General features: G+C 44.0%; 2 protein-coding genes across 3 annotated transcripts in view; one reads left to right on the top strand and one right to left on the bottom strand.

Annotated features, from left to right (window-relative positions):
* Window positions 1-25,510, bottom strand: part of LOC117639479 (dynamin-1-like protein) — a 53,731-nt gene extending 28,221 nt beyond the window's left edge. Inside the window, exons 1-3 of the mRNA XM_034375185.1 lie at window positions 25,388-25,510; window positions 23,033-23,201; window positions 21,062-21,181 (exon numbers count right to left, since the gene is read on the bottom strand). Of these exons, the coding sequence (XP_034231076.1) occupies window positions 21,062-21,181; window positions 23,033-23,161 (249 nt within the window). The 5' untranslated portion in view covers window positions 23,162-23,201; window positions 25,388-25,510. The remainder of the gene's footprint in view (window positions 1-21,061; window positions 21,182-23,032; window positions 23,202-25,387) is intronic.
* LOC117639480 (dynamin-1-like protein) lies at window positions 4,014-20,129 on the top strand. 2 transcript variants are annotated; one of them, XM_034375186.1, is made up of 12 exons: window positions 4,015-4,204; window positions 5,727-5,847; window positions 6,725-6,857; window positions 7,976-8,178; window positions 9,885-10,095; window positions 11,097-11,197; window positions 11,281-11,427; window positions 13,013-13,176; window positions 16,164-16,524; window positions 16,622-16,874; window positions 18,587-18,795; window positions 19,834-20,129. In XM_034375186.1, the coding sequence occupies exons 2-12, from the start codon at window positions 5,740-5,742 to the stop codon at window positions 19,966-19,968; spliced, it is 2,025 nt and encodes a 674-aa protein (XP_034231077.1). In that variant the 5' UTR covers window positions 4,015-4,204; window positions 5,727-5,739; the 3' UTR covers window positions 19,969-20,129. The 2 variants fall into 2 exon arrangements, with proteins under 2 accessions (XP_034231078.1, XP_034231077.1); XM_034375187.1 differs by lacking the exon at window positions 7,976-8,178 and having other exon boundaries at window positions 4,014-4,204; window positions 6,725-6,757.
* Window positions 25,511-26,896: the final 1,386 nt, after the last annotated feature.

Below are 26,896 nucleotides of genomic sequence, written 5' to 3'. Positions count from 1 at the left end.
AAATATAAACATTAATGTTTTAAAAACAGTCACAGCCAACAATGGAGGCTCAAAGAATCCTAACTTAAAATTCCTAAATTAAGATAAAATATAATAATAAGACAAGTTTTTTCAACAAAAAATGTAAACATTAATGTACCAAAACAGTCACAGCCAACATTGGCAGGCTCAAAGAATCCTAACTTAGAATTCCTAAATTAATATAAAATATCACAACCAGTTTCTGTGATGTTTCAAAATAATCATACCTCACAAACAAACAACAAATACAAATAGGACTGGTTACTAATTGAAAAACAGGAACAACATTTAATAGTAGTAAAAAGCACAACCCCTGTCATCAGTCTGAAAATATGTACACTTCATATTCAAATACCTAATAAAAAAAATGCTACTAGTTACCAAGTAAAAAAGAGAGCAACACATAATACTATAAACAATCACAACCACTGTCATCAGTCACAAAATATACAATTAAAAATCACAACCACTTCACATTTTAGTCAAAGCTACGGTAGGTTCAGCAAACGATGCAGAGCCTTTTTTGGACTGGTTTTTTTTAGGGTGTTAATCTTCACTACTCGTACACCTGGAGGAACTTGTACCGTACTAAGCAAGACTTTCTTTGAAGGCAATTTCACACTTGCACTTGATTCACATTTCTTTGGTGACTTATTGTGGCTCACATTCACAGGAGCAGAGGACTTTCTTTTCACACCCTTTCCTGAACCATTATATTTGCTGGTCAGATACCTGTACGCCATACTTTTGCTGGACAGCTGAATACCGGCAGAGGGTTTATTTTCTGTTTGAGAAATGACCTCAGCAAACTGTTTCAGTCGCATTAAAACAAAGGCTTTCACAATTTTGAACTTTATGTCATGGCATGTAGGAATGTTAAACTTTGCTAGATTTGGATAAATGAATTCTTCCAGTAACTGCTGAAGAGAGAACTTCTTTGATTTAAAAGAAGAGCGCCACCTTTGTAAATTGTAGTTTGTATGTCTCAAAATTTGAAACAATTCATCTGAAATCTCAAAGAGAGCATTTTCCACATAGTTTGTCAACAGTAAATAAGAAGCATTGGGGTGGTGACCCTCACCTCTGTACATGAGCGACTCCACACATCCCCTACATTTCAGCATCCCTCGCTTCACAAGACTGTTAATAGTATAACCACACATCCTGTACAAAATGTCATCCTCAAACTCCTCAAAAGCATACGCAGCCCTTGGCGCTTCTCCCCAGGCACTCAGATGTAATTTATCAAATTTTTCAGTCTGAAAAATTTCTTGCACATCAAGAAGATCATCCAGACCAATAATGTATTCATCATCAGAGTGGGAGTAGTTGCTTTTGATAACCTTTTGGTTAAATTGGGAACACACAACTTGCTTCAACCTGTACTTGAATTCAACAGCTGAAGGTGTAGGCCGTTGTAACCTTATGCAAGAAAATAAATTTTCCACTTTATCTTGGGAAAACCTGCCTAAACATACAAATTGATATTTCTTCTCAGTCAATAAGTATTCCTGAATTTCAAGCAAAGATTCAGTTGCCATGACTAAATGAGTTTGACAAGGTTTCCATCTCTCTTGAATATTGATTCCTTTGAAGAGCTCAATTACAAGTCGTAGGTGCTCAAGGGCATTTCGATATGCCTTCTCATTTCTCTTCGATAAGGCCAAAGAAACATGGCGAGAGGACACCAACGTGAACCAATGGTTCACCACAGAGACAAACCAGGCTGTTGTTTTTGCCTCTTTGGCTGCCATGCCTCTATCAGCCAGGTAGTGCAGTGCTGACCCCACCTTCTTGTCCAGAACATGGGAGGCCATCACTGCACTCATCTTGGAGAAATGAGTCGGCTTCAGATCCTTAACACTAAGGCGGGGTACAAATTTTAGATCCATGTCCCTCTGCAAATCTTCAAGCCACTCTATGTCCTGCAAAGATACAATGTTAGATGGGAGATTGAACCTTTGAACAAGCAAATCAGGTATAGTAAGGGATTTGTTTTTAAGAAGCATTTCTTTGATGGCTTTAAAAACATGTACCACATCTGGTATGATATACAACTTTTTGGAAGGATTAACAGGGTTGGGAATACAATATTTCATTTGATCCTTAGAGAAATCAAACCCAAGAGAATTGGCAACATCACGATTACCCATGTCACACACAATACCTAAGACATTGAGTGACATATTTTCGGCTTCCTTCAACAGCTCAAGAATGACATCTTTAACCTGAATTGCACAACCATGGCCAGGTACATAATGATAGGCACTAACCAATTTCCATTTTTTTCTAACACCGCCAAACATAAAAACCAGTCCTTTTGCTGCCACTTTGTCCTCTGTCCCCTTCAGTGTACTGTAACCAACGTAATTCTTAGTCCCTATGTCCATTAATATTTTTGCCTTGATGGCCATTTCGTCAAAAACTAAAACCACATCCTTGTCACTTTCACATTCGAACTGGTCCAAGTTTGGCTTGAACGCAGCCAGAATGTGATGCAGCACTCCAGGTTCGAATTCTACCCCCTGGAGTACTCTTTGAATAGACCGTCGTGAGGGCAGTTTCATGTCCGTCCGTATTTGTCCATAGCCTGTGTTGCTGGAAGCAAGTTTATACTGCATCCCTTTTTGCAAGGATGCAGCATCCCACTTCCACCAACGTCTTGTGTCAGTTGTGTCCTCCAGTTTAGTCTGTGAGTGTTTGCTAAAAGTCGTTTCAACTCTTTGTCTGTCTCTCCATGCTGCCTGCAGTAATTGCTCATTGAAATTTTGTCTGTTTTCCAATGATGTCAGTACCTTGCGTAGTCTGTCATTGTCCGATTGAAGTGCTGCGACGTCAGGTGGAGCGGCTGCAATTGGTGCACTGATATTCACTTGAAGGGAGGCATTTACATCTTGTTTGTTGTGGAGAGCAGCAAAAAGTTTCTCGGATTCTGGGGTCTTGGCCGAAACAATGGGCGGCACAGCCGAACTTACTCCGAGGGGCGCTACAAGGTCACTCACATCCCTCGGAGCAAGTGGGATGAACCAAGCCCGGTTTCCCCATTCGTTTGCTGCAGGTGCTGGTCTTTTGGATGGATGTTGACAGTACGGATGGTCGGAATTAGAGAAAAGGATATCCTTGATGATTTCCTTGGGGTTGGTTTTTAGCGCCTTTTGTGGGAACTGAGATGGTACCGCGTCCTTCTTTAGAACCCCATACTTCACCCAATCCGATGGGAGGAAATGGACCTAAGAAAAGATGAAGATTGCAGATTTAGGATAAGCGCAAACATGTAAATTACTACATTGTTTAAGCACCACTTACATTACAGATATTGTGGTGCTTGTTTTTGGACCAATCTGGAGCGAATACGCCCAGAGCACTCTTCCACTGTGCTCGTCTAATATCATCTTTGGGAAACTGAAGTATTACAAAACCACCTCTGTGGTGGTTTTTACAGTTGGTGACACAGCAGGCGGGCATTTTAGTTCAGTCAAAAGGCTTCTGAAAAAGAAAATAAGAAAATTCTTTTGATCCAAAGTAACTCTGGAACACCAAAGGGTAAACAATGCCTAAAATGAAACTAACCTCTACTTGTGCGTACGGGCATTCTGTGATGTACGAATTTCAAAGGTTCAAAAGGTCCTGAAATATAAAGAAAAAGATAAATTTCGACGGAAAAGTATATAATTGAAACACAAAGTAACTTAGCTTAGTGAATTACCTACATCTCCCCAGAACGCCGGCCGGCAGATAACCCCCTCAACAGTTTCAAGACACAAACAACCCACGCCACCCCACGCCAACCTCAACTACGTCCAAAACTTGATGCGCGGGATCTTCGCCAGCCCTACACGTCCGACGTGTGGCTCGGCTCGCCACGGCTCGAGGATCGGTTGGGTTGGAGCCAATCAGAAGGCGTATAGGTCACGTGACATTGGCACCTCTCTTTCAAAATAGAGGCTCTCTAGTCCGTGCGAGGTATTCCCCCCGTGCCTCGCTGGCCCGGCAAGCCGACACCGGCGGCGACGTCTGCAGCGTCGTCGGCTCCCTCCACATCCGCTCCGCACACAGTGTGATCTTGGCTGTTCGGAGCGACAGACGTGCGCTTCGCCCCGCTCTCTCCGTCGCAGGCCTCAGCGTAGTGAGGTGCCTCTTGACCGACCGACCAGTGCCCTCGTCTCGCAGTAATCGAGCCCCGGTAAGTTGATGATGGAAAGCAGCGCCACGCTCGAGTCGAGGCCACGCTTTCCATTAGAAAGATTCTTTTTCGTGGTCCCTGAGAGGTATCGTCTTCTACATCTTCGTGCGCAAAGCACATTCGCGCTTGGTGCAGCCAGTGTGTTCACGCCTGGAGGTAGGCAAACTGTGGTACATTTCCCCCAAAGCGTGGTCGTAAGTTACTGATAATTTTGTTGTAACTTACAAACACCAAAACCATTGTACTTCGGACAAAAACATCCGTATTACGAACGAAATTCAATCCGTTGTACGTACACACTAAACTTACGGATACATCTATCTGTGTTACGGACATTTTTGTGCAATCTTTATGGACGGATTTTGCGTCATACGGATGAATTCATCGCAGATTCCTTGATGGTTAGTCCACCCCGAGCGAGACTAGGCGACAAAGGTGCCCCGAAGCTGGGCGACATTTGGCACCCGAAAAAGTGGGGCCGGCGTCGAAGGCGCCCAGTTTCTGGGCACTCCAACTTTAGAGTGTAGTTACGCCTAGAGTCACATAAAAACAAATGTGCCATAAGCAGCGAAGCCAAATGTTGCTCAAATGGGATAAGAAAATTTTGTTCCGACAAACGAACGGACAAAACCAGACAAAACTTTTTAACTCCTCGCGAGTAACTGGTTGTTAGCGGGGAGCTCATTTATTTAATACGTGCAACGGCTTCCCATGACCCCTTCCGATTTTGACCTGATATTTGGTTAAAATCGGAAGGGGTCATGGGAAGGCGTTGCACGTATTAAAATAACAGGAAAAGTAGCGACATATATCGGCAACTTTGGCCCGTCCCGTTGAGAAATGTGCGAATTTCGCCTATGTTTAGCCCTGACGGGATTTGAACCTGAGTCTGGGGTCAAAATAAATGTTATTTTCGTCATCAGCACCCTCAAAAACATCAGAAACAATGCAAAAACTCGAATAAAAAGAATGTTTAAAATAAGTCATAATATATGCCCGTCCCTGCGTCATGTTTTTTACAAAAAATACACGGGACGGGCCAAAAATTGGCTCGGGATGAACACCGCCAAGGCTTTTAATTCTGATTTGTTATTCAGGCTAAGTTAGATAGGCACGGAAAGATTCGAACGACGCCACGGCTTGTTGTCATTTTGCAATGTTTTCCGTTTGTCGTCCGGGCCAGTCCGGGCTGCGTTGACTTTAGTGAAGGGACCCCGGAGTGCCTTTGGACGGCTCTCCGCGTGGCAGGGCGTGCTTCACGCATTTCAATACCCCTTATCGCATAGTTTAAGTGACCAAGTAACGACAAGATATGATAGTGTGGGAGTGCAAGTGATGTGAGTGAAGGTGCGCTGGACGCCAGAAGCCTCAGTCCGCGAGTGCGGAGCGGGAGATAAAGGTGGAGCGGGGGGTAGGGCACTGGGTGACAACTCCCCTTTTCTGACCAAGTTGGAGTGGGGTGCTGTGTGTTACGTTACTGTTTTCATGTTACTGACTTTCATATTTTGAGTTTTTTTTTCAGATTTTAACCCAACATGGCGATGAAGGGCTTGCTTGATAAGCTCAACAAGATTCAAGACTTGTTCTCAACACTTCGATATGAGCCAATTGAGTTGCCGAAAATCGTGGTGGTTGGCACCCAGGTACGTGTACCAAAACTTGTAAATCTGCACTCTGAATATTTTACAAACTATAAGGAAAGTAGCTTCATGAAGTATTTTGAGCATTCATAAGATTCGAACGAAAAAAAAGTTAGTTATGTACGAACTATGTCTTCGTACAACACTAAACTAGTTTTTCGTATGCTCAAAATACTTCGTTAGGTTTTGAGCGTGTGCCTTGGGCTATCTTCGTACACGTTTTGTCCGGATACTTTGTAAACCAACGAAGTTTGTGAACTTACAAATTTTGCACCCTAAAGGGTGCAAATTCGCACAGTTTGTCTGATTCCGCGTCAATTTCACACAGGTGTCGCACACCAAATGTCATGGGACTTTTTCGTCCCATGAATGATGCAATTTTAAGCACGTCCGACTGTAGTACAATGATATGCGTCTGCCAGGCGGGACAAAGTGTCTAATGGAAATACCATTTGCACTAAATTTGTCGCCAAGGAGACAGCAAAACTCAGGATGTGATTCAAACTGTATTATCCATGGCTAAAAAAAGTCCCATGACGTTTAGTGTGTATGCGATTTGTAAAAATCGTGAGACAATTTTTTTCAAATAGTGGGGTCTGAATTTATCTTGTGTAAAATTTTGTTCGGTGGGAAATGAACACACTTAATGTTCAGGTAGAGTTTTTCTGCGTGGAACTTGCACGATTTTTGCTTACGTGGAATATGCATAATATAAGGCGTAAAGATGCTTACGCACTTATGCAAATTCGGGCAATTTTATAGACAACGGCAAACAAGTTTCAAATCATGCATAACCACGTAAAAAAAATTACATAAACATTTAGCGTGAATGAATGCGACTTCACGTCCATTAAACTGCTGTTTCCTTCTTTTGATTCAGAGTGCCGGCAAGAGCTCCGTCCTGGAGTCCTTGGTGAGGAGGTCCTTCCTGCCGCGCGGCACGGGCATCGTCACCCGCTGTCCGCTTGTGCTTCAACTCAACCACTGCCCCTTGGGTGACGCACGGCGAAAGGGTAGGACAATCAGACGAGAAATTTTTCGGGCGCGTGGCGTCCGTGAAGGTGGCTATATTTCTCAAGATAAAATTATCTTGTAAAATATATTGACGTCATATTATTGAGGGTGAGGGATGGTAGGGGTACAGCTAGACACCCCTTGAGAGAAGGAAAGACTGCGCGCCGGATAGGCTGCCTACCTGCACGGGGCGTCTCAGCCGATTAGCGCCCACATCTTCAGTAAAATTGAGAAAATCTGGTCTTTAGAGGTCAAAACCACCTAACTTCGTCTATACACCAATCGAAAGCTTACGAAATTTCGAGTAAATGATTACACATTTGACACGTTAAGATGCCACATTTTACTCATTTTCTCAATTAGAAAAACTGTCGTTCAAATTTTAAGTTTTAGTGGCATTTTGGCGAAGTTTGGCGTCCACTCACCCGACCAGGCTCATGGGTACCGTTGGATTGGTCTCAAAATTCCCTTTCGAATGGCGTAAGCGGCATGCGTGTAAACTTGAAACGCTGAGCTTTTAAGCTAAAAAAATGTGTATTTTGAGTAGCTCAAAATTTGAGTGCAGAGTTGTTTATTGCGGCCTACAGCTCCTGAGGGAGGGCCATGCCCAAAATTTTTGATCACAGATATGGAAAGCTCATTGAAAGTACTACAATTTAACGTGTTCGGCAGATTGGGACGTGCAGATTTAGATTTTTTACTAGGATAGACAGGCTTGTGAAATATACCTTCATTTTCATGCTTTCCACAATTTACTCCACTGGTCATCAAGCTAGACCAAATCCAAGAGCAGATTCGGATTCCTCGTCGCATTTTACGTCAGAATCACTTGCATGCACCGCATGCAAATCCGATATCAAATTGTCATTTTGAGCCATTTTAAAGCAATTGCTCTTTTTAAAAAGTAAAAATTTAAAATGCTAATTCTGACGAAACCACTTGAGACATCGACCTAACATATGGACACGTTCGTGCTAAATATGGTCGAAATCGTCAAATTTCACCCAGATCCAACTCGTATGACCCCAATACACGTTGAGAATTATATTTTGTCAATACTATGTCTATTTTCGTTAGTCAAAAATTTGGTGCATCCTGCGAAATTTTTGGTTTTTAGGTATCGAGCACAAGGAATGGGGTACGTTCCTGCACTCTGGAGATCGCATTTTCAAGCTGGACGAGGTTCGTGACGAAATCGATGCTCAAACGACTCGCAATGCGGGCTCCAACAAAGGCATCGTCACGACTCCCATCACCCTGAAGGTGTACTCGCCCGACGTGGTCAACCTGACGCTCGTCGACCTACCCGGCATAACCAAGGTGAAGTCATGACACTGCTTATCCATAAGTGTGGACCAAGTCCACGCTTTCTTGCACAGTCTACAAACTGAAGTGAGTACAACACCAGGTTGAAGCATGCCTACATGCACACTCCACGCTGAAGCATGCTTGTCAAGTACACGCCACGCTGGAGCATGCTTGCCAAGTAATGCCAGGTGTTGCATTCACTCTCAGACTCGTGGTATCACTGTGGCAAAAGACTACAGAGAAAGCTTAATAGCAGATGATATTGCCATGATTCTCCGTAGCCTTTTATCAATATTCTCCGTGCGACTTACAGAATTCTCCGCATGCCCACGGAGAAGACTGTAACCCCTACAGAGAACATTGACGAGAAAGACTACAGAAAACATTAAGTTTACAAGGAAGGTTACGGTAAATGTTAGGTTCTGGGTACGAGGAATAGTCCCAAGTTGTTTACAGATTTCTCCGTAAGGTTTTGCCTCAGTGCACTAGTATTTATTTAAAAACGTGCTAACGATTGTGTGCATCCATACGTCAGCGGCCGTCGGGCATAAGGACGTAAGTCACATGGGAAACCCATTGAAAATAGGTTGTTCTGTCCGATGACCACTCACGTGTCTTGACGTTTTTATTTGTTTTAAAAACATTATTATCAATTTCGCTAGTCAGTTTTCTCAAATCTCACTGAGAATGAAAGAGTCACCACCATCGCCCTTTCATTGGGTAACGCACGCACCGTTGCCCAAATTTGGGTGACGAGCCTGCGGTGACCAAATTTTTGGGCAGTCATAAAATCGCCGCCCAAATTTGGGTAACGTCGTCGGCGACGCCGCAAGGTCCCCGATGACGCTCTTCCGGGGCCACCGCGATGACCCAATGTGGCGTTGAGGCCTCCGGTCATCGTGGTGGCCCCGGAAGGACGTCATCGGGGACCTCACGGCGTCGCGCGGCGTCGTCGACGGACGGCGTTACCCAAATTTGGGCGACCAAACGCCTGTTACCAAATTTCGGGTGATGAATTTTTCGTCACCAAAATTTGGGCAACGAAGTTGCATCACCCATTTAAAGAGTGACGGTGGTGACCAATTCATTCTCAGTGAGCTGTTAAGCTTTAAAACGAAATTTTATTAATGCACAGAAACTTGAATGGATATTGATAAAAAGTTGATTGAGGGATGAGAGTGTACATACCAGTACACTGTTGCAAAACGTAGGGGACTTCAGCCATAGTATACTCGCGCAGGCATGCTTCAACTCGAAGAACGTTATTTGCCCTCTCGAGTTTGTAGAGAAGACCAGTTTTGGTTCACGCTTCTCGGTCTGGGCGGTGTCAGTATCCTGCACAGTCCGTGACACTCAAGGAAGCCAGGACAAAAGTCACCAAACTGTGATCCACGCAAGGAAGCGTAGACTTGGTCCACAGTTGGATTAGCAGCTGCATAATGTTATCACTTCAATCACTCAATTAAATAACTTTCAAACTAACTGTTTGGGGTCACTCGAGAAATTTACGGAGTAAGCCCATGGCCTGTACTTAATCAATGGCTTTATTCGAAACCTTAAAACCAATTTCCTTAAAAAAGTGGGAGGTAAAAAAAATGCTGTTGTTTTTTATGGCTGCAAGATGAAGTTGCCCGGAACAAATAACCAAATTTCTATTTCTGGTAAAAAAAGCCTATCGTCCTTTTTGTTTTTGCATTAATTATGTTGTTTTCTTTCAGGTGGCGATTGGAGATCAGCCTGAGGATATCGAAGAACAGATACAAGAGCTGATTATGGACTATATCGAGAATCCTTTGACTATCATCTTGGCTGTAGTGACTGCTAATACAGACATGGCGACCAACGAGAGTCTGAAGCTGGCCAAAAGTGTCGATCCAGAGGGAGAACGCACGCTTGCAGTCTTAACCAAAGTTGACCTCATGGACGAAGGTAAACCTTCGGGCAAACACGATTTCATTATTTCGTGTTGAGTAGGATTCTTCCATCATACACTACCAAGTCCACGCAAGGTAGCGTGGACCATGACGACGATGGTCCACGCTAGGAAACGTTTACCACGTATGGTCCGCGCAAGGAAACGTGGGCCACGCAAGGTCCGCGCATGGAAACGTGGACTAAGCTGCGGTCCACGCTTTACAGCGTTGAATTCCTCACAGGCCAGCCGCACTTCCAAGTGTGGACCACAGCTTGGCCTGCGTTGAGCGGACCTTACGTGGTCCACGTTTCCTAGCGTGGACCATCTTGGTCCACGGCACCTTGCGTGGACTTGGTTCACTCTTGGATTAGCAGTGTACACATTCTGTGACATGGACACCCTTTTTCCAGAAAAGTACACTATCATGCCAAGAACGTGACATCACGCTTAACGAGCGCGACAAAATGCCATGCTCCTTTGAGCATTGAGTCACACCCATTTTAATAAGAATAAGATAATTTGTGGCTTATTCACATCTCAACATACGTGTGACGCAATGCATAAAGGAGCGTGACATTTTGCCTTGCTCGTTTCAACGAACGTGATGTTACATTCCTAAAAGAATGAGAGTGAATGAAGGATCTGATTCAGGACTACGAAGGAAATGTATTGTAGGGTTTATTCGCAATTGAAAGCAAATTTTCGTACTACGAAGTAACATATATTGTGGCGAATGACCTTGCTTCACTAAGACTTGAACATTGTGATTTTACATTATCCCTTCTTTTCTACGAATTACGAAGCGATCCTTCTCAAACGATTTGGTGTGCTCCGAGTTTATCCATATTCTGGTCAAATGTTGACTTGAATGAAATTCACCACTGGTGAATCACCAGCCAAACAAGTGCTACTCAGTTTTTCACCGATGAACAGAAAGTGTTTGAATGTAAGATCCACCCTGGGAGCCGAACCGTATCACGCATCTTTTACTGACCTGGTTGATGTCTGTTTCAAGGGACTGATGCAAGAGATATGTTGAAAGGACTGGTTATACCGGTGAAACTTGGCATTGTTGGAGTGATCAACAGATCACAGAAGGACATCAATGATAATAAGGTAAAAATTGTATGGTGGATAGCGTTCTCGCGTATGAAAAATGTGACTTTGCATTAATTAAAAGGTGCTTTTGAATGTTAAAGACAATGGAAGATGCTTTTAAATACGAGCAAGAGTACTTTCAAAAGAAATACAAGGAAATTGCATCAAGGACGGGATCTCTTTACCTTGCCAAAAAATTGAGCATGTTGCTTTCAGACCATATCAACAAGAACCTTCCTGACGTTGAGGTAAGAGGTCACCAATATTAATTAAGTTACTCAATACTTTTAAAAATTACTGCGTGTTAAGCACGACATTTTCATAGCACTCGCGGCGTAACGATGGAATTGAGTACAAAGGGTAATACACTTTTTAGATACATTGCCAACTATTTCAGTGAGCAGAGCGCTGCAACCGAACATTCAGTACAGAACTTAGTAGTAATAAAGTTGGTCGGCATACAGGACATGAGCCCCGTCCCGTTTGAGCCCCGATGGTCTGAGCCCCGCCCAGAGCCCCAACCTGAGCCCGGGTTGAGCCTCGACCCAAGCCCCAATTTTCAGAGCCCGGATTAAGCCCCGACCTGAGCCCCGTTTCAGCCCCATTTGAGCCCCGCGACCTAAAATCACGCATTTTTCCATGATTTATTGCCACGGGGCTCAAGTGGGTCTCAAATGGGGCTGAAACGGGGATGAGGTCAGGGCTCAATCTGGGCTCTGAAAATTGGGGCTTGGATCGGGGCTCAAGTCGGGGCTCAACCCGGGCTCAGGTTGGGGCTCAGGTCGGGGCTCAGACCATCGGGGCTCAAACGGGACGGGGCTCATGTCCTGTATGCCAGTTGGTCGGCGTATTTTAGAGATGAAATGGCCGTACAATTTATTTTTGTTTGTTTTAAGGGGGGACCCTGGTGAAAAAAACGCCAAAATTCCAAAAAATAGTATTTTCAAAGTTCATAGACAAAAATGTGCATAGAAGGTTTCAAATTCAACAGGTTGAACACCTTTTAGCTAAGTGGGTACTTTCTTTATCATTTGGAAGGAAATAACATTGAGATCAGTTGTCGTTGGCTTCTACGCTCAACTTCACAGCTTTGCTCAGTCGACAAAAAATTTTGTCGTAGAAAGACTTCCTGCGTTCCTGGTTGACACCTACATGGGTCGTCTTGCATGGACTCTATTCATTGATGACTTGTCGACAAATTTTAGTGACGGAATCTTGATATCAGCCTTACTTTTTTTTAAACACACCTAAAAGTTTGAAAAAAAGGAAAAAAAATCACTTTTTTTAAATGTTGAAATTTGAAAACTCATATCTCAGGACAGCAGTTGAATTTGAAAATTCCGTCACTAAAATCTCTTCTATACATCTTTAAGATAACCCAAAAAAAATTTCAAGACTTTCCGTCCCAATGAAAGACGCAGGAAGATTTTTCCCCAACGCTCCAAAAAACACTAAAAAGCCACTTTTCTCAGAGACCGTTCAACATTTTGGATTGAATTTTGTTTTGGGAACTCACCATAATGAACCTCATAATTCAGCAAAGTTTCAACTTTCTGGGATTATTTTGAAGCCTACTTGAAAGTTTCACCAGGGTCCCCCTTAAAAGAGGCGACTAGCATCGTCTTCAAGAGCACGGTAGCGGAGTTTCTTATGTTTGACACACTCATTGCAGCGTGTCGCGTCACAACCTGCACTTCTATCTTTCGTTTTCATTAAGGATGATATAATCGCTGTTCCTCGCCAAACCTTTGACGCGGAGTCAGATGGGGCCGCAGCAGTTCACAAGTTTTCCGAGCTTTTAGCTTTAAATATAGTTTGGCTACTTTGTTTCAGAATAAAATCCGCAAAGAAATGGAAGATTGCTCGAAGATTCTAGATGAGTGTGGCGAATCTATAACAGACAAGAGGGCTACTCTGATGAACGTGGTGAACAAGTTTAGTCAAGCTTTCTGTTCGCTCTGTGACAAAGGATCGCAAAACCTTCAATCCATGAAACTGTAAGTATATCGAGCCGTCGCAATAAGGTATTTTAAGGAGGTTTTATTTTCGAATGCATTGAGCATTGCATTCCAGGAAGCAAAGTTTTGAGGAAACGACTACGCGAGGGGGAAAACACTCGCGTAATAGTCGGGTCACTCTGTCCGTAATAGCACGCGTAATAGTGTGCGTAATAGTAGCGTAATAGCCGAAATTCTCCAAATTTGATCTATTTTAAGGGTTTTTTGGTCTGTTTTCAGCTAAATCCCTATATTTTGAGGCGTAATAGAGCGTTATAGACGTAATAGTCGGGTCGCAGGTTTAAAGAGTGATTTCCCCCTCGCGACTACGTAAACCACTTGGTACACTGGTAAAACTAAAGCGTAGTATAACCCTCTGTTTTCGAGCGTAATCAGTTTACGCTTGAAATCAAGCGTAACAGGCTCTTCCCCCAAGATTCCCCCCATACAAATCAGGGGGTGGCAACGGCCTAGGGAGAGCGCGAAGCGATGCTCGCGCCGTCAGTGCAGAGGCAGGGGGCGGCAACGGCCTAGGAAGCGGGTGAAGCCATGCGCGAGTGAGGTGCAGGGGTTACACCCTCAGACTCTTACGATGAAAGGGCCATTGTAACGTACGTTTAAATGAGAACATACGTACTACAATAACATTCATGCGTAATACGATGAAATTCATGCGTAATACGATGATTCACATGCGTAATACGATGAAATTCATGCATAATACGATGATTCACATGCGTAATACGATGAAATTCATGCGTAATACGATGAAAAATTAAGCATATTACGTATGTGCAAATTTATGCGTACCTTACGATGAAAAACCATCGTAATACGTATAAAAACGATCATAAGATGTTGAGTGTGTACTTATTTTGCTTCGATTGTAAGATCTAGCCCGTTGATTGCAAAACGCTTTGCACAGATCAAAAGAGCACAAAATTTGGGGTGCATTAGGCCAAGTAGACTGCCGGATACTTCCAATTCAACCGAACAGAAGGGTGGAATCATTTACATCAACATGGCGCATTCGAGTTTTTTTCCTAAATTTGATGATTTCTCGTGTTTTTCGGTGTTTTTACTGCACCTCAATATCAGGTAAGGGGGGAGTTTTGAGAAGAGCAATTAGCCTAATGCACCCTAAATTTCAAGCCCTTTCCATCTGTGCAAAGCGTTTTGAAAAACACAGTCTAGTTTTCATAATCTCGAACAAGTGCGCAACGTCTGCACTGACGGCGCGAGGATCGCTTCACGCTCTTTCAAGGCCGTTGCCACCCCCTGGCAGAGGTTGCGCACTTCTTCGAGATTATGAAAACTAGACTGTTTTTCAAAACGCTTTGCACCGATGGAAAGGGCTTGAAATTTAGGGTGTATTAGGCTAATTGTCTTTCTCAAAACTCCCACCTGACCTAATATGAAGGTGCAGTGAAAACACCAAAAAACACGAGAAATCATAAAATTTAGGAAAAAAACACGTATGTGCCATGTTGTTGTAAAGGATTCCGCCCTTATGTTCGGTTGAATTGGAAGTATCGGGCAGTCTACTAGGCCTAATGCACCCCAAATTTTGTGCTCTTATGATCTGTGCAAAGCGTTTTGCAATCAACGGCCTAGATCTTACAATCGAAGCAAAATAAGTAACCCCTGCACCTCGCTCGAGCATGGCTTCACGCGCTCCCGAGGCCGTCGCCGCCCCCTGTACAAATGCATGGGGAAATTTCCAGAGTATGCTGCATTTCAAGCGTAACGTTTTCAAGCCTAACTTTATGCTTAGCATAGAGTTACGCTTTAGTTTTACCAGTGACTACTAATCGGTGAAATTCGGTTAAAGTGACACGACTCTTTTCTTCTTTTTGAATTTACTTTTGTTCATCTCATTTTTGGTCCTAGAACTTCATACGAGCAGAAACTGTCGGTGCTTATAACGAAACCATTAATTGTGAAAACTTAACTTTTCTTCCTGCAAAGTGAAAGATGTGTCCAAGTCAAAGGTTTCATTTCACGGATTTGTTCGACCTAACTACGTTCATTTGAATGAAAAAAAGAGCCAAATGCATGACTACAGCTTTCAGGAAAGCGAATATTCAGTCATGTTGACTGATATTTCATATCATGTCATAATCCTAAGAGGAAGCACCACAGTGCTTGTGCTTATATACCTTACATCCTTCTTTGGACATATCAGAACGGGAATCATAGCCAAAACCCTTGCAGACTTTCCAAAAAAACTTTTCATGAAAAAAGTGCAAACTTCACTGCAGGGACCCCCTCGCCCCGAGTCCCCTCACAAAACTAATGCCCTTATCGTGGTGCGTATTTGAACGACAATTGACGCTGAGATGGATGTAGGCCAGCGGTTCCCAACCTTTTTCAGCCCGCGACCCCAAAACGGCTTCCAAAATTTTTTGGGACCCCAGGAACAAAATTACGCGACCCCATCTTTTTCAGAGGGGAGGGGAGGATTTTTTTCGAAAATTTTGAATTTTTACCGAATTTAGAGGGTTTGAGTGTATTTAAAATAGAGGGCCGAAATTTGTAATGAGACATTCTAGTCTTCAAATGATAGCTGCCTTGCTGTTTAATTTTGACATCCAAGCTTGGTACTGACCGACCCTCAGGAGCCAACTCGCGACCCCACGCGACCCCAGGTAGCATGGCGCGACCCCAAATGGGGTCGCGACCCCGGGGTTGGGAACCACTGATGTAGGCTCACGGCAAAAACGGTTCCTGGTTTTCCTAGGAACTCCCTGGAAATCACCTATATGTCTTCACCATAGGCTTCCTGGGAAAACCAGGTACCGTTTTCACCGTGCTACTTTCGCTACTTTTCACACCGAAATTCATTTATCATGATTAAATCATTCAAATTGACCATTAACTAGCTGCCTTAATGTGAGGGGACTTCCTCTTAGGTCAAGTTAGGAAAGGTTTAAGGGAAAGTTGTGCAGAACAAGGAAATGCAGTGTAACTTGATACTTTCTTTTCAGAACTGGCGGAGCAAAACTGTGTGACATTCTTCACAGCAGTTTGGAGAAAGTCTTCGCTAGGTGTGAGCCTTGCAAATCCTACACCACCGATCAAGTTATAATAGCAATCAGACAGTCCAACGGTCTGAAGCCCCCATTCTTCGTGTCCGAGGTAGCCTTCGAGACGTTGATCAAACCCCTGATAAAGAAGATGGAGAAGCCTGCTCTGGCTTGCGTGGATGCCGTGAAGCGAGAACTTGGCAACATGTGCCAGCTTAGCATCTCAGGGCAACTGCAACTTCGCTTCCCGGAGCTGACGCAAGCCCTGATAAAAGTCGTATTGGGAATTGTTGAGGAACGGTCCCAGAAAGCAATCCAAACCGTAAGTAAATCTGTGCATATTTTTACTGCAAATTACTCCGAGAATGTGCGTCAAAGCAAGCAGTGCAGTTTTGTTTTATTTGTTTGTTTCTTTTTAGATAAAAGACTTGGTCTCTATTGAAACTGGGCATATTACGTACTACCGAATCAATGTTCTGGAGGAAGAATTCCAAGAAGTAATGAAACAAGATAAAATAGATAGTTCCTTAATACCCTTTAAAGAGGGAGTATTGGAGGAAAAGCTTCGCTCACGCTCAAGAGGGGCAGGCAAAGAAGAAAAAGCCGACATTGACGATCAATTGAACTTGTTGACTATGTCAGAAAAGGACAAAAAACATGTCATCATTTTGGGTAAGCTTCGTTCTCACTGATCGGGCACGGCACGCATCAAAGTTCTGAATTCCTTAGCATTCTCTTGATGGTTTTAGAAACCGAAGAAACGTAGTAGTTAGTCTTCCCCTCAGGAGACTTGTCAATTGATGAAAGTCACTGCGAATTAGATGGAAAGACATAAAGTTTCGCCAAGTTTTGGTCAAACTTGAACGTCTCGCCTAAATTTAGTGACAAAAAAATTTTCGCCACAAAATGGTCAGACACACATGTCTCGCCACAAAATGACGATACTTGTGTGTCTGACCACGGTCTTTGGGCCGTGTAACTGTGGAACGCATCACGGCCGTGAGGCGGCGGTCAGACGGACGTTTTGCCATTTGGTGGCGAGACGTTTTTGACTGACCAACTTGAAGCGAGACTTTCAGGTCTGACCAAAACTTGGCGAAACTTCAAGTCTCGCCTGTGGAGTGGCGAGAGTGATGATGCACGACTGTAATTCGCGTTTTTTAAGTTCTCTCGAGAAATACACCCTCAGCCTTTTACTGACTTTTTCTCATTGGCTTACGCATTTCTGTAAGCAACCATAATACCTAGTATTTTTTGTCAGTATTACTTAGTAATTGCTAATTACTGTACTGATATTACCGTTTTCTTAGTAAATTACAAAGAAATTTTTATGTATTTAAGAACTAAATACTTAGTATTATGGTTGCTTACAGAAATACGTCTGAGAAATAGTCAGTAAACGGCTGAGAGTGTACTACTTTTTGATGCCCTTAGATCGTTAGATTTCCAGGGGGTGGGGGAAAGGCCCCAGAATGGTTTAACATCCCCACCTGTTCCCAATATAAAATACAAGGTAGGTGTACGCGAGACTGTGGCTTGTCGTGGACTTCGCGGTACTGTGCCAGTTCCGACAATCCACACATGGCGTTTACACCTACCTTGGTACATGGCGCTAGTCTGCCTTCGGCAGGCTCTTTTGCTGCACGTCGGCGCACAAAGAGACGTGATCGCAATCAAAAAGAAACATTTGGTTTTTGCATTGATGCTCAGAACCACCTTTTAAGTACCGAGTGACGGCATCTTTGGGTTGGCACCCACGGAATTCTGGTTAATCATGCCTGCCCTATTGGGATTCAAACCTGGGTCGGAGGTCCAAATGGATTCCATTTTTGGCACCTGCACCCTCGTAAACACAGGAAAACATGATACTTGAAATAATTACGCAAGTCGTTTCAAAGTTGACTTTTTTCTGCCGGTTTTTAGGGTTTTCTGTTGCTGGAATGACCAAATGGATCGAGATAGAAAGCTGCAATTTGGCATGTGGACCTAAGGACATACCCAAGGACCCTGCCCTGCATATCTCAGCCAGATTGGCTTAGCCGTTTAGGAGGAGTAGTGCTGACGGACAGACAGACAAAATTTTCCAACCCCTGCCGGGTAACAGGCTTTGCTATCGCTCAGCCAATAAAATTGTGTGCAACTTATTTTGTTTGAAATGTTGTTCAATCTCATTTGCTCGTATCAACTCCACAAGATTAGATCATTAGAATACAACCGATGTGTAAGAGTCCGGAGGTTGCCTGACCCATAATTTTTTCAGTTAACAAAGTAGCCTTTTCATTTGTTCCCAATGGTTGGACTCTGATGCATAGGTGACACTCCTGGCACCGTCATGAACTTCGATATGGAGTTAGAGATCAACGTCAACTCTCTATTTGTTTTAGGTAAGATGCTCGACCACTACTACCAAATAGTGGCAGAAACCATGCAAGACTCAACAGCCAAGGCGGTCGTAACTTTCCTCGTGAATGAAGTTCGTGAATCTCTCACCACTGAGCTGTCTGTGGCTCTCATGCAGCGAGAATTGGATGAACTGTTTCATGAGCAAGAGGATATTACCGACAAGCGGGAAGCCACTCACGCCAAACTGAATGTAAGTTTCATTTTCAGCTCTCATTTACACTGTGGCAAAAAGGTACGGAAAATTCTGTTAATTTTTTTGCCAGGATTCTCCGTAGCCCTCTTATCAATATTCTCCGTAGGCTCTTACAGTATTCTCCGTAGGACCGCACAGTCTTCTCCGTAGGGCCGGGAAGACTGTACAGCCCTACGGAGAACACTGTAAGGTCCTACAGAGAATACTGTGCGGTCCTACGGAAAATACTGTAAAAGCCTACGGAGAATACTGACAAGGGGCCTACGGAGAATTACCACAACCTGTTTACAGAATTTTCCGTAGCTTTTAGCCACAGTGTAGAACAACCGTGTATATGTTTACGGTGTAATCATCGGCAGACTTTTCTTATGAATGCAAGCATCACTGAAAATGAAAGAGTCATGATCATGACTAAAATTTTGGGCGAGGAATTCTTTATCACTCAAATTTGGGTCCCGAAGGTTTCCTCACCCAAATTTGGGTCATATTATCATATTAAATACTGGAGCCATATAGGTAGCGACTCGCGGCGCTCGCTGGGGGCTCCGCCCCCAGACCCCCGCATGTGTGGGGTGCGTGCCGAAGTATTTTAAGTAAGTCCGTGGTGACCAGAGACAAATTTTCTAAGGAAGTAGATGTACTGCCTTTGGGTGGGGAGGTTTGTCGGATTGGGGCTATATAGGTTCTTGATTGATACACCCTTCCTCATTTAATTGTGGGCGAGGAAGGCTTCCTCGCTCAAATTCAGGCGAGGAAACAAACCTCGTCCAAATTTGGGTGCTGACCTCGCCCAAAATTGGGTATTGATCATGACTTTTTCATTCTCAGTGTATAGTGATAATCCAAGTGTGGGCCATGGAGCATAGAGTTCCTTGCTTGAAAGCGTGGACCAAGCTGGTCCACGCCATAAGACCTAGATCAAAATGGTCCATCTCAATGGGCCCTCGCCCTTTACGAAACTGGCAGTAGACTTGACTGAAACAAGTCCCAATTGAGCTGTCTTTATTCCTTTCATATTTTTTTTATTCCGCTCAGGTTCTCGAGCAGTCACTTCAAGTCATTTCAGGGATCACCAGCCATCAAGGGCGCCGGAAGAGGAGTGCGGCGGGAGCGTCGCCCCCTCCCACTTTCAGCCTCAAAAGTGCCATTTTGAGTTCGAAAGAGGGATAAAATGTAGCAAAGCCGCTAATTCTTTAGAATTTGGCTTCTAGCTTGCTTCACTCGCATGTTGTCTTCATTTTATTCTAATATCTTCTTTGTTTGGCTCACTTCGCTCGCCAATCAAGCGTGAATATAATTGTACTCTAGAAATGTAAAAGTAGAAAATAATATGAATTTTCACTTTAAGCTCGCTTGATTTCAAACACTATTAAACAAATGTAAATCTTACAGCCCTCCCTCCCTTTTCCCTATCACATCAGAAAGTACTTCCAGCGGCCCTGATAGCCATTGTTAAGCCCTCAACAGGACATCGATTTTGATCTCTTGACATTTCGTTTCAGCATTTTCTAATGCAATAAACACAAGTATCAATTTAGTGATAAAACAAATCGATATTAAGGAATACACACTCGTTCTTAAGCATAGTTAGCGGCTAGGACGTAGTCATTGCGATGTGAAAAACGGTAGCTACCGATGAAAAGAAATATGGTAACAGAAACCGTCGAAAATGTCAATTGCGTGGAGATGCACAATCGAAATGAGTTAAGAAAATAGCGACTCTCGTAGTCCATTCTACTCAGAAAATTGCCCTTTTGATGGAGAAAATACAAAGGTTGGCAATTTGCATCCAATTTGCCCCCCCTTTTAACCCCTAGATAGCCGCCTAAAAAGTAGGCAAAAAGCACCACTTTTCCCCTGTAAGTAGGCAAAAGGTGCTTTAAAAAAAGGCTTAAACTTACGCCATTTTAGAGAGCCCCTTACGTTTTTGGTCTACCTCAGGCGGTACGGATTTTGTAGCATTTTAAAGTTTAAGGCTGCAGTAACCGACTTGGCTGCGGCCAAGTTCGCGAACAATGACCACCATCCTGCAGTTGTGAAAATTGAGAAGTGACCGAAATGAATTGGGCATGGCTACACTGCAAATCCAAGCGTAGACAACGGTTGCCTCACGCTTGCTCCAAGATATCAAAGTCCCACACCTCGTCGGACATTCCGTCCCACCCTTCATGCTGTGGTTCAGTGCCGTGGGCAGCCGTATTCCACGGACGAAACCGTGACCCTGGAGAGAGTACAGTTAGTGTAAAGATTTGGATTCACATACCTGCGAGCCAACCACGACGATTTTGGGCAACTCAATTTTTTCATATGAGATGGCTGAGAACAAATCTTGAACCTTGTTCAACTTCGTCAGCAAATTCTTCATCGCCATGTCTGATGTGGTCTGTAAACGCATAGAAAGTAATATAACGTTAGAAAAACACTCATCCGCGTAAGAAAAGAGCAAAAACTCCTCGGCAGAATAAGCAAAAATGAAATACACTTTAAATGTCTTACAATGAAATTTGAGCCATGTTTTTAAATTCGGCGCAAAATTTCGATATATTACACGGTCAAAATTTAAATTAAATACGTAATTACGTACTTTTGTACGGAAAATGTACACACGAAAATGGTACGGAAGTACAGAAAGAAGTACGGAACGTCCATACTTGTCCCACAAGAACTCATATAATCGGGTAGGGAAAAAAAAGTACAGAAGTTCCGTAGTATGACAGGACAGGTACGGACGGTCCAGGCAAATTATTGACCGGACATGTTCCGTACTTTTTCTGTACTTTTTTCTCGCAGTGAACGAATCTCTTTTGCCTTTTCATACACACACATAAGCACACAAAAACCCAACCTTCGTGATGCGCCATTTTCTTCGCACCCTGAGGCATTGTTTCGTAAGACATTTAGAGTGTAAGCTGTACACCTGAGGCACCAAGCTGCTGCGCGGAGCAATTGCGGGAGCCATTTCGACGCCTCCTAATAGAATAATCCTAACTGTCAGTGCTGATCCAAGACAATCACTGAAATACAGCTTCCACGTTTATATGCAAGGTTTATACTTTTTAACAAGTCCATTGCCAAGAAATTTGAAACAGCATGTTGGCGTCACAGAATTTTATAAGAAATAGCTTTTTACGTCGTACAATCTGCGCTGACAGTTAGGATTGTCTTGGATCAGCACTGACAGGTAGGATTATTCTATTAGGAGACGTCGAGGATCCAGTTGCCTCTGTTTGGCCTCGTGTTTGGCAGTTCACGTGAGAATCACACGCCTCTCCGCCAGCACTCTCATTCCAGGAACGTGACATCACGTGGAAACGAACGAGATGAAATGTCACGTTCGTTTCGTTTGAATGTGAACAAGCAAATTTGTGGTCGATTCACATCCAAACGAACGTGACACAACGCTCAATCGAACGTAACATTTTGTCACGTTCGTTTCAACGTGATGCCATGTTCCTGCAATGAGAATGAGGACAGAGGCACGACGGCGCCTGCGAACTGGAGATAGGCAAGCCCGCAACACATGCAAACGTAACGGGCGGGTCTACCAGAGGTTCGCAGGCGCTCTTTCACGTGCAGGGCAGTTTGCAGTCTTTGCCGTTCAGTGTTATCATCCCCCAAAGAATTTCGCAACCAAGGGACGAAATGGCTTTCATATACACTGTAAATTCAAGGGTGAGACAGTCTCGTGAACCACGTGTCTTATGCTTTCAAGTGGGGTACAATGATGTCTCACACTTGCAAGCGTGGGACCCGTGACATTGAACCACAGGATTGAGCCAGGTGGCAACGCTGTACACTTATTCTGACGCCATGTTCGACCCCCCCCCCCCAAAAAAAAAAAAAAAAAAAGATGGCACTTTTTAACGAGATACTCTTTCTCGGAGACTTGCATAAAGGAATCGAATGAAAGTTGAGTGCGGCATCAAGTTAAAAGGTCATATTAAAGTAACAATTAAACTGGAGCAGGAGCACGCTTACGATCAAGTCACCCCTCGAAACCGCATCGCAAAAACAGGAGAAAAATGGGGTTCGACCAAAAACGCTACAAGTATGTCTACTCATATTTTCAAAAAAAATATTTGGGGTGGGGGTCATTGAACATGGCGTCAAGACAGGTGGGGGGCGTTGCCACCCTCTGATTGAACCAAAACCATTTCTGGATCCACCACCGTCTGAGATTCTCCCTGGCTATGAAAGGGCTCGTGGGATTTCACAAATTGTCGTCAAGTCCTACCGTTGTACTGCGTCCTTCTTGGCTCCGTCCTTCTTGACGTCGTCCTGCACGGCCCGCTGATGCAGGCGAAGCGGCGCTTCTGGCCTTTCCGTGACTCGCTGCCTTCTCCTGTCCTCGAGCTCCCGGCATCGGGTTCTCCAGAAGAAGAAGAAGAAGTCCTCTGCTATATCTGAAAAAGAACAAGGGCAATTGGGGAGATGAGTATCAATACCTACACTCTCAGCACGTTACTGACTTTTTGCTTATTTTGTCAGTACTCATGCAAGTAATTTCTGCGACCATAATATGTACTTTTCCTTTTTTAAAGAACTTCTCCGGAAGTATTAAATAATATACTGACAATTTGGTTGTGTACATAAATTTACATAGGAAATTAGTTGGAAAATACTAAGTATTATTGTTACTTATACGAATACGTAATTAATGATGAAAAAGTCAGTAACGTGCTGAGAGTCTATGTTCATTGTTGCAAATGGTGCGTACAACGTAAAAATAACGCACAGCTGAAAACAAAACCAACAAACCTACAGGAATTCCTAGTAATATTTTGTCAGGAAAAAAACTGTACTTTCAAAGTACAACAATTGTTGTACAAAGTTCAATGGAACCGGACTGACGGGTGCAGTCCAGTCCAAGCCTCGTTGTACTTTGTACAATTCTGTTTATCCTCCTTTTTTAGTTTTCGTTGTACTAGTCACAATTTTTCTGGCAGTGCAGGGAAAGTGACGCCGTTCGTCAACTTTCGTCCGTCCAGAACAAACAAATCTACCATAATTTTGCCCTTCCTTTTATCCCAACGATGACGTGATTTGAACCTCGATGCACACTGTTAAAACTTCCGTCCTTAGAGTGTGCACATCAAATGTATTTGAACAATTTCGTATGTGGACTCCCACAACTTTTAACATGCACTCCTTTTGGACCAAAATTGTAAGAACAGCACATTTGCGCTTAATTGTGTTAGTGATAGGGAATTTTCTAGTTTTCTGCACCAGGAACAGTTTATATGGCATGTATGTACTAGTTCGTGCATGCTTGACAGGCATGTGCTAGCTAGAGCGTGCTTGCAGCTTGCAGGCATGCTCCAGGTAGAGCGTGGAAACACAATGTTACGTACATTTTTATACGAGACGCCACACTAAATCACCATGTAGTTTTTTTTGTGAGTAAGCTGTGCACTAAACTGTGTATGTGTTTCAAAATGCACGAATTTCATGCGCAACATGGCACATTTTCGTACTAAGTTGCGCACAAATTCGTGCATTTTGAAACGCATGCATAGTTTCGTGCACAGCTTATGCACACTGATAATCCAAACGCTAACGTCAATTGATGCAATGCAAAAGCATTGCACATGAAGTGCAATGCCTATCCATTCCCCACGCATTAGCATAGGGCGTTTTCAGGACGCATGGTACGTAAGGTGCAATATGGTTGAGGCATTGCACGTATGGTGCGATATCTCAGTGCATTGCACCATACGTTCTATATTCATAGCGTTTGGAATCTAAGTGGCAGAACAACTACGCAGTAATTTAGTGTGGTCACATTTTTTGTGCTGATGAACTCTTCGCACGACTGTCTTACGAAAAACCACGCACAGTTCTCGAGCATGCGCTCCGCGGCGTGTACTTGCACGCGCGTCAAAGTGTGTACTTAAGCACGCGCAAGTGTGTGCCCATTAAAGAACACATAAGCACGCGACTCTGCTATTCGCCGAATGTGACGTGACGTCCTGTTGGTGAGAATGTGAATTTTGTCGCGTTCGTTTCAACATGACACGGCCGTTTAATTATGATGTCACATTCGTTTCAAAGTGGATCAACATTCGAACGAACGAGACAAAATTAACATTCTTACGAATATGACGGGACATTCGTTGAATGACGGGGCAGCCGTCCGATTACGCCCGAAATCTGGTACAGTTACTAAATTTATATACTGCGTGATGGCCTACAAAGTTTTGTCTTTTGGAAAATAACTCCACTGTGGCAAAAAGCTACGGAAAATTCTGTAAACAGCTTGCGGCAATTCTCCGTAGCCCCCTTGTCAATATTCTCTGTAGGCTCTTTGCAGTATTCTCCGTAGGACCGTACTGTATTCTCCGTAGGACCGAACAGTATTCTTCGTAGGACCGTACAGTATTCTCCGTAGGACTATACAGTCTTCCAGGTCCTACGGAGAAGACTGTGCAGTCGGTCCTACGGAGAATACTGTACAGCCCTACGGAGAATACTGTAAGAGCCTACGGAGAATATTGATAAGAGGGCTACGGGGAATCCTGGCAAAAAAATTAACAGAATTTTCCGTACCTTTTTGCCACAGTGTCACGAATCAACCTCTGAACAAACTTACCGTCGGTGGAATACGGCTAGAAGAGGGCACAGCACTACTGTCGGCGTGGAATGGACACAACGGCACACTTTCCTACAATCGTCAGACAGCGGTGCGGGGTGCGGGTCGACAGCCAACAATAGAGGCCAGGCCACTGCCTTATGGAAGAATCGCTAACCACCCCGCTGGCAGGCAACAATGCTGCCAACCTATGAAACAACTCTTCCCGCAACACCGCCCGTGGCGTCGCTTTCAGTCAGGTGACGTTGTTTCGGGGAGGAATGCTCATCGTAATATGAGTTCGCTGCAAATCCGGTTGCTAAGTTCGCTTGTCACATGATTGGCAAGCCGTTCAGAATGGTTCTGAATGCCAAAATTCGGCAAAGCTTGACCTGAAATCCTGATCAGCGTGCCCAATTTCGGCGCCTTCGGCCGCCGGCAATGCTAATTTTGGCCAGCTGCGGAGTATACTGCCATGCTTGCGTATTTTTGGCATTCAAAACAGCTTGCCAATTTTGTGGTACCCTAAATGGCCATCGACTTTGCTGTGCCTCAATTAGCTCATATTGACCAAACGTGGTGAGAAAAAGAGGATCGAAAGTTTAAACTTCCCGCCCCTCACGGCGCAGGGCCACGGCGATACTCCGCTCTCCGCGCGGGGTATCGCCAGTGCAGGCCCTACCCCGCGGCGATGCGGCGCTGGAGACCGGGCGTAGTTCACGGAGCTGCCGCAGAGCGCCTGTGATCGGCATTTCCAGCGGGAAAACTTGAATGCCATTAGAGTCGTGGACACATCACGTTCGTGTCTTGTAACTGAGTCGGAGTCGCATTTGTTCAGACGCGGGTAAGGAGGAAGTGGCTCTATGTTTTCGTTTTTGCTATGTAAAAACAATTCTGTACTTTTGTACGGAAAATATACAGAAGAATGGAGTGCGGAAGCACATACTCTGCAAACTCAATAAGTGTGTACCTACAGTCACACTGTTCTAAAGTGTGTGCCTGCAGGCACACTGTTTTAAACTGTGTGCTTGCCAGGCACACACTTTTAGAGTGTCTATTTCAACGACAAACCTGAAAATAAGGTACATCTTTTATAGTTAAATATTGAATCAAGAGGTTCATTTCGTGGGGAAGTTTAGTGGTCATCGGACAGAACAACCTATTTTCAATGGGTTTCCCATGTGACTTACGCCCTTATGCCCGAAGGCCACTGAGTTCAAGCCATTTCACAAAACTTATTGGTGTCCGAACGGTCCTTGCAGGTGTCCAGTCGGCCAAGTCCAGGAGCACGATAAAAACGGTTCCTGGTTTTCCCAGGAACTCCATGAAAATCGCCTATACCTTCACCATTGGCCTCCTGGAAAAACCAGGTTCCGTTTTTATCGTGAGACGACTTGGATCGGCCAACCGTGGACCGCGTTGGCACCGCAGGTGTCTTCTCCCCTTCTTGTCCGTGAAAAGCGCACTCCCCTCGGAGCGGATTTTGGCGGGAAACAGTGGACTTTGTTGGGGGAGGGGGTGGGGGCGATT

Source organism: Thrips palmi, unplaced genomic scaffold, assembly GCF_012932325.1.
Source record: "Thrips palmi isolate BJ-2018 unplaced genomic scaffold, TpBJ-2018v1 HiC_scaffold_11, whole genome shotgun sequence".
Classification (NCBI taxonomy): Eukaryota; Metazoa; Arthropoda; class Insecta; order Thysanoptera; family Thripidae; genus Thrips; species Thrips palmi.
The sequence above is the reverse complement of the archived record's forward strand: the minus strand, read 5'-3'. Positions and strand labels throughout refer to the sequence as shown.